Raw genomic sequence first — 11642 nt, forward strand, 5'->3', positions numbered from 1 at the left:
TAAACAGCTACATGTGTCTCTTTGTATATATAAGCCAAATCAGATTTTACAAGTTATGTGAAGCAAAATCTAAATAAAGGCCACACAGGCAGTCAGATCTCTTGCTGAATTTGGTGCAAATAGGGAAAAAAAAATAAAAAATATTACCCTGTTTGTGAGGGTGGTTTCTGAGTGGTGGGGATAACTTCTCTAACACACCATTTTTTCACATACCGCATAGACCTACTGTACTGGAAACCTCTAAACTCCAATAGAGATTCAGTATTTCTGCCATGTAATACAAGCTGACAAACGTATTTACATTCTACTCACATGGAAGTGGCATGGTGAAATCTGTGAAAGTTTTATAAGAGAGATCCCTACTGTTCAACCCCACAAGACAAACGAGGAGGTAAAAGAAGGCAATTTTAAAGCATTTTTTTTTAAATCCTTGAGTGCTAGCAATTTAGAAATGACATGGTTCTTTATTGCACTTAACGCACGACAGGTCCAATTGTTGTGTGCCCATGCATTGTTTTCTGTCATATGCCATTTTGGGAGATAAGGATGATAGTATGGCAATGTACTGGTTACTGATTCAAATATAACCGCTTCAAATAACCTTGAAACAAGATGCAGGTGGTGGTGGTGGGATGAAAAACTCCATTGTTTTCAAAGTGTCACTAAACCCACATCATAAAAAATTGTCAATAAATGGTGCATTACATGCGGTTCATACTCACTCAGTGACTGTGATTCGTTTTCTGTATTCCACAAAAAAACAAGTTGATCCTGCTGTTCTCTACCTCCTCCTTCTGTCCATGTCCCCAATTCAGCAACAGATTTTGCAGAACAGTGTTGGCAGCTCTGCACATGCTCAGTTTTCAGTGAGTTTCTATGCTGAGCATTTCCTCACCATTACATCTGAGCAGCCCATGTGACTATAGAGTCACACAAGTGGGTGTATACACAGTGGTAAATGACAGGCCACTCCCTCCCTTTTCTATGCCCACTAACCAGCTAAACACAATGGGGGCAGGATATAACATGTAGATGGAGGCTTCACCTCACTCTTATTCTAAGACGCAGGCTGGAAGGGCGTGACACAGCCTGTGACGGGCAAAAATCCACCCACACCATGGTAGTGCCAAAAAATAATAAACATTTGATTGCAAATATATATTTGTATGACAATTTAAAAAAGTTTATTGATATTAAATAATTATTTTTACTTTATTATTTGATTTTTTTTTTTGTGTTTTTTTTTTAACGAGTGACCAGCAGCAGAGGACTAGAAGCTCCTCCTGCTTATGTTTCCCTGCAGACAGGCTGGAAAAGAGCTGGGTCATGTGACAACTGTATATCAATTAGGAAAAGTAAAAAGGTACTTCATTTTTTTTTTATTAAAATAATTACAGTGGCATCATCCATATACAGAAATAGAAGGGACAATGTAAATTAAACAGTGTGATTTAGTATTACTTTTATTGTCCATTAATAAATGGTGCTCCAGTTCACAGGCCATGTACACTTCAAGGATACAAGTATGCAGGAGCAGGGTAGTCTCAGAGGAAAAGATCTTTAGGTGAACTTAAAGGGGTTGTAAAGGTTTGCTTTTGTTTTTTAAACAAACATGTCATACTTACCTCCTCTGTGCAAGGGTTTTACAGAGTGGCCCCAATCCACCTCTTCTGGGGTCCCCAGCGACACTCTCCTGCCTCCTTGTCTTTGTCAAGAGAGAGACCCGCATTCCCTGGGGGCACTCGTCTGGGTGTGCTCCAGAGTCCTGCTGCTGCGTCCATTGACACAGACAGCAGGACTCAGCCCCGTCTCCTGTGTCACTGGCTTTGACAGCAGCGGGAGCCAATGCTCCTGCTGCTATCAATCCAGCCCATGAGGACCCTAGGACATCGGCTGAAGCTGCTCTGCTCGTCCCCGTTGCTGGAACGATCGGGTTCAGGTAAGTAAAAGCTTCACTACAAAAGGTTTTTCACCTTAATGCATAGCATGCATTAAAGGTGAAAAATCTTGAGGGTTTACAACCCCTTTAAACTTAAAACCAAACATTTAAGAAATGGCAGCTTACCAATCATTAGATGTGGTGACTGCATTAGTTTTCTTTTTTTTTAGGCTTTCCTCCCCCCGTTTTCACCTGGTGATCTTGCCAGTAACACACCACCTGTATTAAAATGCCTACACTACGGAGGAAGAAGCAACAGACACCTTTGGACAGCAGCATTGTCAGTCTGGTGGGAGGGGAGTGTTAGATGCATTAGCAGATTTAAATACACTGACAAATAAAAACCAAAAACACCAGCTAACACATTCTAAGCAGTTACAGCAACATTTCTTTTTCCTTTTGAGAAAAAGGTTTTACATTAAAAAAAAAAAAAATTAAAAAGTGGACCACTGTAAGCACTCCCCGTCAATGTTTTAATGGTTTATCTCAACCCTCTAACTGCTAAATCTGCAGGGCAGCTTGTTTTGTTGGAAAACAGACTTACTGGCAGGTTTACTAGGTGAAAATAAAAGAAAGCCTAAAAAAGAAATCTAATGCAACCACTGCATTTAAAAATTGGTAAGCTGCAATATAAAACCGTTTAAACGCTTTAGGATGTTCTGATCGTTACCATAAGTCCAATCACTTTATCTAGCTACAGTATATGATCAAATTCAGCGGTGACACACAGACTAAGCAAAATATAAAAAAAACACTGGTGGTTATGTAAGCCTCTGCTGTGTCATTCCCTCATCTTGATTTATAGTTTATAGAAGAAAGAGAAAATGCTTTCTAATACACCACACTGAAATATTACTAGTCTAAAAAAGGAATGAAAGATAATGCTATAGTGTTAAAAAATATAGCCCGTTCTAGATTATTATGCTTACTGTGCTATCCAGCTCCTATCTGTGGGGGGAGTAAGACTATTCTCTCTACCCCCTCTTCCCACATCTTCTGAGGCTAGTGCTGGCCTGACCATGCAGGCGGAGGCTTCAGGCCCTAGAGGGATTAGCAGAGAGACAGAGAGCTGCCAAGAGATCCAGGTGTGAAAGGCTGGCACACCCCTTCTCCACATCTCATTGGTTACAGCTCAGAGCCTGCAGCCAGATACTGCAGCTGTAACCCCTTCTACACCACTGTCAAGGCAATGCCGCAAACGACAACACACACAAACACTTCTATTTCACTCTGCCACCTACAGTGCTTAGTTACTGCTAACATGTAGGAAAGTATCCCGCTGTGCTTCGCTTTAAAAATGTGATGCAATCATGATACTTATCCTATTACATGCTGTTCTTTCAAAATACATATTTTCACATCTTCCCAAATTGGCATTAATCCAGCATATTCACCTAAAAAGAAAACTGAACCATTCATACATGCTCGTGACATAATGGTTAGGTTAGTAGTAGTTGTCTCTTTCTACATCATAGTACGGCACAGTTTACACATTACGATTTTATGATGTGCTCACATGATCTGCGTGAGGGCAAAGAAACAAGCAAAAAAAGTCTGAGACAGCTGGTCCGTCAGCACTCAGACTAAATGGCCAGATTTGAAAAGGCTCAATTAGCAAGGTTGGACAGTGTCCGAACATTCTGTGGGATTGCAGTGTACTTTAGCTAACATTTTCAGCCAGTCACATTACAATTAAGTCCTTATGTAGACACACACTTGCTTTTCATTCTGAAACAAAGCTTGTCCAGCTCAAGTTCTCTGAAGCATCCTGATGAATACACCGTAACCTATGGTCAAGGTAGTCATCTTGTACATGGGTGCTGGTGAAAGTGGGCTAAAACAGTAAGTGGAAAGGACATATTAACTTGGTTTGAACTTTACATATAAGCCTAAATTATCAACCCTTGGCAAATATCCAGTGTTGTCGGGGATGAGGGAGCTTGTGATCTCCTCGTAGGATAAAGTTCTCAGGTCTGGACACAGTCACCTTACTAGCAGAAAGGGATTAACCACTTTAATACTGGGCACTTTCCCCTCCTTCCTGCCCAGGCCAATTTTCAGCTTTCAGTGGTGGTGTCACATTTTGAATGAGAATTGCGCGGTCATGCAACACTGTACCCATATGAAATTTTTCTTTTTTTTAGACAGATAGAGCTTTCTTTTGGTGGTATTTAAATCACCACTTTTTTTTCGTAAACAAATGAAAAAAGACTGAACACTTTGAAAAACAAAAAGGTCTTACTTTCTGTTATAAAATTTTGCAAATAGGTAATTTTTCTCCTTCACTGATGTGCGCTGATGAGGCTGCACTGATTGGCGCAGATAGGCTGCACTGATGGGGCTCTACTGATAATAATCAGTGCCCGGATTATCAGTGCACATGTGCCCTGTCAGAATTGCCAGTTACCAGCTCTCCTTTCCTCACGCTGTGATAGCACGTGAGGAAAGAAATGTTGATAACCAGCAAGTTTGTTTACATGTGATCAGCTGTGATTGGACACAGCTGATCACATTGTAAAGGGCTGCTGTGATTGGCCCTTTACCGCGATCTGGGATAAGCTGTGTCCGAAGAATGCCAGGCACGCACCCCAGGGGGCTCGAACAAGGGCATGGTTCTGGTAGGACATCCAGGGAGGCCCTCCCAGAACTGGACGGGCAGTGGTTAAAGCAGAGTTACACACGTTTTTTCATTTATTAAAAGTAAGCAGTTTACAAAAAGTGTAGCTGCTGACTATTAATAAACAGACACTTACCTGTCCCACAGGCCAGCGATGCGGGCACCCAGAGCCTCGCTTCTCTCCCCCGGCGCCATCATAGCAACTATGGGCACCCGGCCGTGACAGCTTTCGGCTTTATGGCCGGGCCCGCACTGCGCATGTGCGAGTCGCGCTGCGCTCTGCTAGTGGTCCAGCAATCTTCTGGGACCTGTGACGTGTCCCAGAAGATTGCAGAGAGGTAGGGACCGCCTAGGGGGCGAGGAGTCGCCCCCAAGGCAGCCAAGAGCAGGAAGGAGAAAGTGGGACAGGAAGACCCACTCTAAACTAGGTACACCCCCCACCCCCCCAAAAAAAATTGCATGCTATTTTTATTGTGTTTGATCTGAATTTTTTTTTTTAAATGTTAAAAATACAAAACAATAGAACAAAAGTAGTACACAGGTACCAGAGAGGGCAGCAAAAATATTAAAAATCAAATAAATAAAACAATTGCAGGCACCAAAATTATACAGGCGCACAGAGGTAATTTTTTTAAATTAAAATAAAAAAGTTCCCGCCTCTCTCTTCCTTCTTACAAGTGCCCCCACCCCTTACAAGTGCTGCTGTAGGGGCTCGGGCTGTGTAAGTCCACACAACAGTGTTCCTGATTACTTTCCCACCAGTGCAGTATTGTCTGACTCTAGCCTGTTTATTGACCACGTTTCTGCCTGCCACCTTGAACAATCATTTGCCTGTTTACCAACCATGTCTCTGCCTGCAGCTTGAACTGATCCACTTGCATGTAAAAACTGATTGCGTTCCTGTGAGACACCAGTCCCAGCCATCGCTTGCCCTCCTGTACCACATTAACTATTTTTCTTCCTTTCTTCGGTCTCCTGGTCAGAGAACATGGCATTCCTGGGGGCAGCCACAGATCAATATGCGAGGTGTGCTTGGCTTACAGGAATGTGGACAGTTTTAGGCGACACTACACATAGCTATATTTCCTGACCACTCCTACAAAGGCGACCATTACAGTACATTTGTGTACAAAAATACATTTTCATTTTCTTTCTGCATTTCCAAAAACTGGTGGCAAATAAATAAAGTCTTTAAAAGTCTCACCATGCCTCTTAAAAATACCTTGAAGTAGGGTCTCACCTGCCACCTCTTTCTGAGACTTTCATGTTTTTTGTCGCCTGATTTGCAGATTGTCATCTCTTTGGTTCTCATTGATGCTGTGCAGATCATATTGCATCACCACTGATTTAATATATGACTGTCAATTCATGTGACCTTTTTATGTACTATTTTTGCACATGTTTAGACATGCAACTTTTTGTTAAAAAAAAACACCTTGAAGTGTTTATTCACCAAAATGTGGTAATTTTGTGGGCATTTCTCCTGTCCTGGTACTTTATGGATCAGAGAAATGATAGGTAGTCAGGAAATAAGATGCATAAAATATGCTCCTTGAAAGCCCAAAGGTGCTCCTTGGATTTTGGGCCACTCTGTGCATCTAAGCCATGAAAAATTCTCACACGTGGTATCCCCATACTCAGGAGGCATAGCAGAATGTGTTTTGGGGTGTAGATGTAAGTATGTCTGTGCTCTGTGTGACAAACCCCTTGTTAAAATGACAATTATGTGGAAAAAAAAATAATATGTCTTAATTTTCCAAACAATTGTGAAAAAAATTACTTCAAAAACCTCACAATGCCTCTTACTAAATACCTTGGACTTGCTACTTGCCATAAGGGGGTTATTTGGGGGGGGGGGGGGTATTTGTACTGTCCTGGCATTTTAGGGCCTCAAAAGATGAGAAATGAGGCAGTCAGTACATCAGGACTGATCAATTCTCAGATTTATATATCATAGTTTGTAGACATTTTTCACACAGACTGAATAATACACATGGATTTGGTTTATTTTTAACTAAATGTATTATTTTGAACTAAATATATGAAGAAAGGTTATTAACGAAAACTATGACATTTTTTTTTCAAAATGTTTGGTGCTTTTTTTTGTTTATATAGCAAAAAATAAATCCAGTGGTGATTAACCCTCTTGTTATTAGAGCCGATTTTGCATGTTTAAAAAAATCATTTAAGTCCTGAAGATTGAATAAAACCACCAAAAGTACCGTATTTATCGGCGTATAACACGCACTTTTTTCCCCTTAAAACCAGGGGAAAATCGCAGGTGCGTGTTATACGCCGATCCCCTGCGATCCCGACCTGTCACATTTGCAAAATCGCCGACCGCGATTTGAAAATAGCGCCGCCGAAATACACAGAGCCGGTCCTCGGCTCTTTCCGGCGGCTCTCGTTCATTTTCGGCTCCACTCGTAGTCCCGAGCGGAGCTATCCGAACCTACTCGGCTAGGTTCGAATAGCTCTGCTCGGGACTACGAGTGGAGCCGAAAGTGAACGAGAGCCGCCGGAAAGAGCCGAGGACCGGCACTGTGTATTTCGGCGCCGGCGGCGCCATTTTCAAATCGCGGTCGGCGATTTTGAAGCCCAGAATGGCTGGGATCACTGGGGAAGGCTGCACTGGGGAAGGCTGCACTGGGGAAGGCTGCACTGACAAGTCTGCACTGGGGAAGTCTGCACTGATAAGGCTGCACTGGGGAAGGCTGCACTGGGGAAGGCTGCACTGGGGAAGGCTGCACTGGGGAAGGCTGCACTGGGGAAGGCTGCACTGGGGAAGGCTGCACTGGGGAAGGCTGCACTGGGGAAGGCTGCACTGAGAAGGCTGCAATGATGGGCATTTAAATGTAAGTTTTTTTTCCCTTCAACTTCCCTCCTAAATTGGGGTGCGTGTTATACGCCGGTGCGTGTTATACGCCGATAAATACGGTATTTCCTGAAAGCAGAAACCCTAGTAAATAAAATAATGGTAGTTCTAATTTTTGTACATTACACATTTAGCTCAAAGGTCTAGGAAACATAAAATTTATTTATATTAAAAAAATAGATTTAGGTAATTTTAGGGCTTTTTAGGGCACACATAAGCAATAAATTAAATTTTTGTTGAGGTAAAAAAATAAAAGAGGACGTTACACCAAGCAAAAAGATAACCAACATGCCAAACCTTAAAATTCCTTGCACCCGTGAAATGGTGGCAAACTGCAGTACCCTATATTATCCATAGGCAAAGTCTTAAAGCGGGAGTCCGGCGACCAATCTTTTTTTTTTTTTTTTTTTTTTTTTAGGTCATTGAGACACTTTGCTAACCCCAAAATAATACTCACAGTTTGGGTGTAATATTTCTGCCTCTGTCTGTTTTAGTACTGAAGAATAACTTAAAAAATGTCATGCTGGCTGTTTCCATCTTGCTTGTGGGCATGCAGCTTGTTACATAGTTACATAGTAGGTGAGGTTGAAAAAAGAAACCATAGTCCATGAAGTCCAACCTATTGTTCACACGCATGATCATTGTTTCTGCACTGAATCTTGGGAAGCCTGACACTAAGCTCCCAGGAGACAGTTCGGCGCCAGGGAAAGGCAATAAACACGCCTACTCCCATGGGAGGAGAGACAGGAAGTGCCACAATAAAGTACAATATAAAGGTAATTACAGCGATAAAAAAAAAATTTCGTGCAGCATTTGAACATCTATGCAATTAACTGAAGGGGGTAAGATTAAGTTAAAAATTTGAGTGAACCCCGCTTTAAAAGCCATTACAGGTCATCAGTTTACAGTTACCAATGAGCTCCAGTGCTAGATTTATTGTTCTCACTTCTGCATGCATGGCAATATGTGTATCATAATTTACATTCATGACACATGTATTCACGTTCGTACGCTTGTATATGTGGGGGTGGGGGAGCCTCAAAGAAAAACTTTTTGGGGGGGGGGGGGGGATATATTTTGTGCTTGGGTGTAACTTAATTTTTTTTTACAATTTTTACATCACATAGGCAACAAAAAGTCCCCTGTGTGATGACTTTTAATAACCACTTTTCTTTAATTAAACATCTGGTGTTCTTTTAGACGCTCACCTGTCCTCCACTCAATCTAAAGCAGTGCAGATTGCACAGGATTAGTTTCTTCCCCAGCCATATAGTTTGGAGAAAGTGAAAGGGGGGACATAGAAGTGGACTTTTACACATTGCTTCCAGGTCAGCAAGACGACCACCTAGGTGATCAGAGCAGAAGTTCGCCTCCCTCCACCTTTCTCCGTAGCCTCTTGGGACACATCACAGGTCCAAGGAGACTGCAGGACCATTAACGGGGCGCAGCACGGCTCGCGCATGTGCAGTGGGCAGCCGGCTGTGAAGCCGCAAGAAGTCACAGCCGGCTTCCCAGTTATAATGCCGGAACCTTGCCAAAAAGACTGTGAAAGAGCTGGGTCGGGAGAGGACATTGCTAAGTGTGTATTTTTGAAAAGTCATCAGCTACAGTATTTGTAGCTGCTGAATAAATTTTTATTTACAGGGTGAACATCCTATTTAACGAACATTTAACTCTTGAAGTGTGGGGGCAGCCCCACTGCAAAGGAGCATTTTACCTTTCCCCGGAGTTCAGCTTTAAGCGTTATAACAAAGATTTAAAGTCCAGGCACACTTCTAGATATATACCTCCTTTGCAATAGATTTAAATCAATTTTATGCAAACAAAAAAAATGGGGTATTCTCGTGCTCTCTGATGCGTAGCTAAGGCATAATATAGTCTTAAATACACACACTGCTGCTTTCTGAATGTGATATAGAACAAGGAGAATTTGGTGGAAGACTTGCAGCATGGGGTGGATACTCCCTTTTCTGGTTTCCGTGAACTATGCATAATTTATTCTTAGTAACTACAAAAAAAAACTGAAAAATAACCAAAAAGAGATCTATAACTTCCTCTGTTTTCTTCCTCATTACAATGTGACACAAAAACCCTCACCAATGACTCTGAAAAGTAAGCATAAGCTTTTTTAAAACTTCCTCAAGTATTTGGAACTTAGGTCTACTGCTAGAGATGTGGCAGATTATCCAGTGCATACTTACCTCTTTCTTTAGCTTGATCAGCATTTCCCAATTTTTTTCCCTAATGTCAATGAATCTACCTTGTATATTGCAAAGTGCTGCACAAGCTGTTGGAACTATATAAATCCGGTATAATAATAATAAATGTATCCGATAAAGACATTATCTCTGTAAGGGCCATTTCTCACCGGATGCAGTTGGATGCATTTTGAACTGCACTCCAACTGCATAGACAGCCCAAAATCAAGGTAATCCTAGGCATAGTTCACATCATAATATGTAAAGTACTAGAGCGCTGCTACAGAGTTTCCCCGAAAATAAGACCTACCCCAAAAATAAGACCTACTGCGATTTTTGGAAAGGGCTGCAATATAAGCCCTACCCTGAAAATAAGCCCTAGTGTAGAGTGCTGGAATCCACTTGTTGCAGTAGTGTATAGTGTAGGCTATGTCAGCCGGGAATCTCTGGCCCCCCTCCCTCTGCAGAGCTCCGGCGGGTCACAGGCGCTATACTATTTGTATAGTGCAATACTGTAACGGAGTGGATTCCAGCATTCTACAAGCACTTTTACACAGGGGATTCCTGACAGGCAGGGAGGGAGAAAGACAGCACATGGCATGATAAGACCTACTCGGAAAATAAACCCCACTGTGTCTTTTGTTGCCAAAATGAATATAAGATGCAGATTTTTTGGGGGGGAAACACGGTATGTAAAAATAGTATATTGTGAAACTAGAAGAGCTGCACCATTAAAATAGTGATCTCACACTTAACTGCGCATGCGCAATAGGGAACCAGGCTGTGAAGCTGCAAGGATTCATTTCCTGATTCCCTTACGCAAGATGCTGGCGCCTGCACCCGGTAGCCGAAGGACGGGTCGGCTTCGGGTGAGGATATCGCGGGCGCCCTGGGCAGGTAAGTGTCCTTATTTTAAAAGTCAGCAGCTGCAGTATTTGTAGCTGCTGACTTTTACATTTTCTTCTTTTTTTTTTTTTTCGGCGGAACGCCGCTTTAATAAATTTTTGTTTTTGGGTGTGATACCGCTTTAAAAAGGTATTAATTCCTGTCCTGGAGCAGGATCTTCATGCCACATTTCAGAACAAAAAAAAAAAAAAAATCACCAAGAATTTGGAATTTTAAGCTTGCTAGCTGCAGCACTGTACTGAGATCTGACAAGTGGGAATCTACATGTCACGCTGTCACGGATAACTAAGAAAAGTGCTTTGCATACATTTATTCACACGAAGAATCAAGGTATACAGATATAGATTTAAAGTAATTTAAGTGTTATAGAAATGTTAGGATTCACACAACAAAGCCACATAGTTTAATGCCTTTTTTCCACAAGGACATGTATTATACTGACTATACTGACAATGTATTAATAGTTTAAAGAATAACTGCACATATCATTTTTATGCGGGGCTCCGTCTGAGAAGAAAAAAAAAAGAAATGAAAAGTTGGCAGCTACAAATACTGTAGCTGCTGACTTTTAATATAAGGACACTTACCTGTCCAGGGATCCTGCAAGGTCAGCACCCCAAGCCAATTTGACCATCGGCTTCGGGTGCAGGCGCCGGCATTGCAAGTAAGGGAAACTGGCAGTGATGCCTTCAGGCTTCACAGACGGTTTCCTACGGCACATACACGAGTCGCGCTGCGCTTTCTGAATGGTCCCACCGTCTTCTGGGACACACACAGGCAGCAACGGGCGAATATGTCGTAGATCGCAGTGCAGCAATCTTACCCGGAAGTGGGAGCGGGTACCTGTCAAAACCAGGCAAACCCCCCACCCCCCAAAAAAAGGGCCAAATGTGGACAATGGGGGGGGGGGGGGGGAGGGGGAGAGGTTGCGAACAAGCGGAGCGTCCCCTTTTGGGTGGAGCTCCACTTTAAAGCTTGTAGGAGGCATTTTCATTCTCCTCAAATTGTCCTATGAGGCTGCAGGACCCCTGACCCTCTTTCTAGCCAGTGTTGATTGGCCCTGTGCTGATCACATACACCCTCCCAAAAAAAAAAAACTCTATAGCA

The 11642-nt window shown here is 42.4% G+C and overlaps 1 protein-coding gene across 2 annotated transcripts in view; it reads right to left on the reverse strand.

Annotated features, from left to right (window-relative positions):
* Nucleotides 1-11642, reverse strand: part of WASF2 (WASP family member 2) — a 108020-nt gene that overhangs the window by 75684 nt on the left and 20694 nt on the right. Inside the window, exon 1 of one of the 2 annotated variants that reach the window (XM_073616181.1) lies at nt 2869-3002. The exons of the other annotated variant lie outside the window; for it this stretch is intronic. Coding sequence (XP_073472282.1) covers nt 2869-2960 — 92 coding nt within the window. The 5' untranslated portion in view covers nt 2961-3002. Of the gene's footprint in view, nt 1-2868; nt 3003-11642 lie in introns of those variants that run through there. 2 annotated transcript variants of the gene reach the window in all.

Source organism: Aquarana catesbeiana, linkage group LG02 (genome assembly GCF_042186555.1).
Source record: "Aquarana catesbeiana isolate 2022-GZ linkage group LG02, ASM4218655v1, whole genome shotgun sequence".
Classification (NCBI taxonomy): Eukaryota; Metazoa; Chordata; class Amphibia; order Anura; family Ranidae; genus Aquarana; species Aquarana catesbeiana.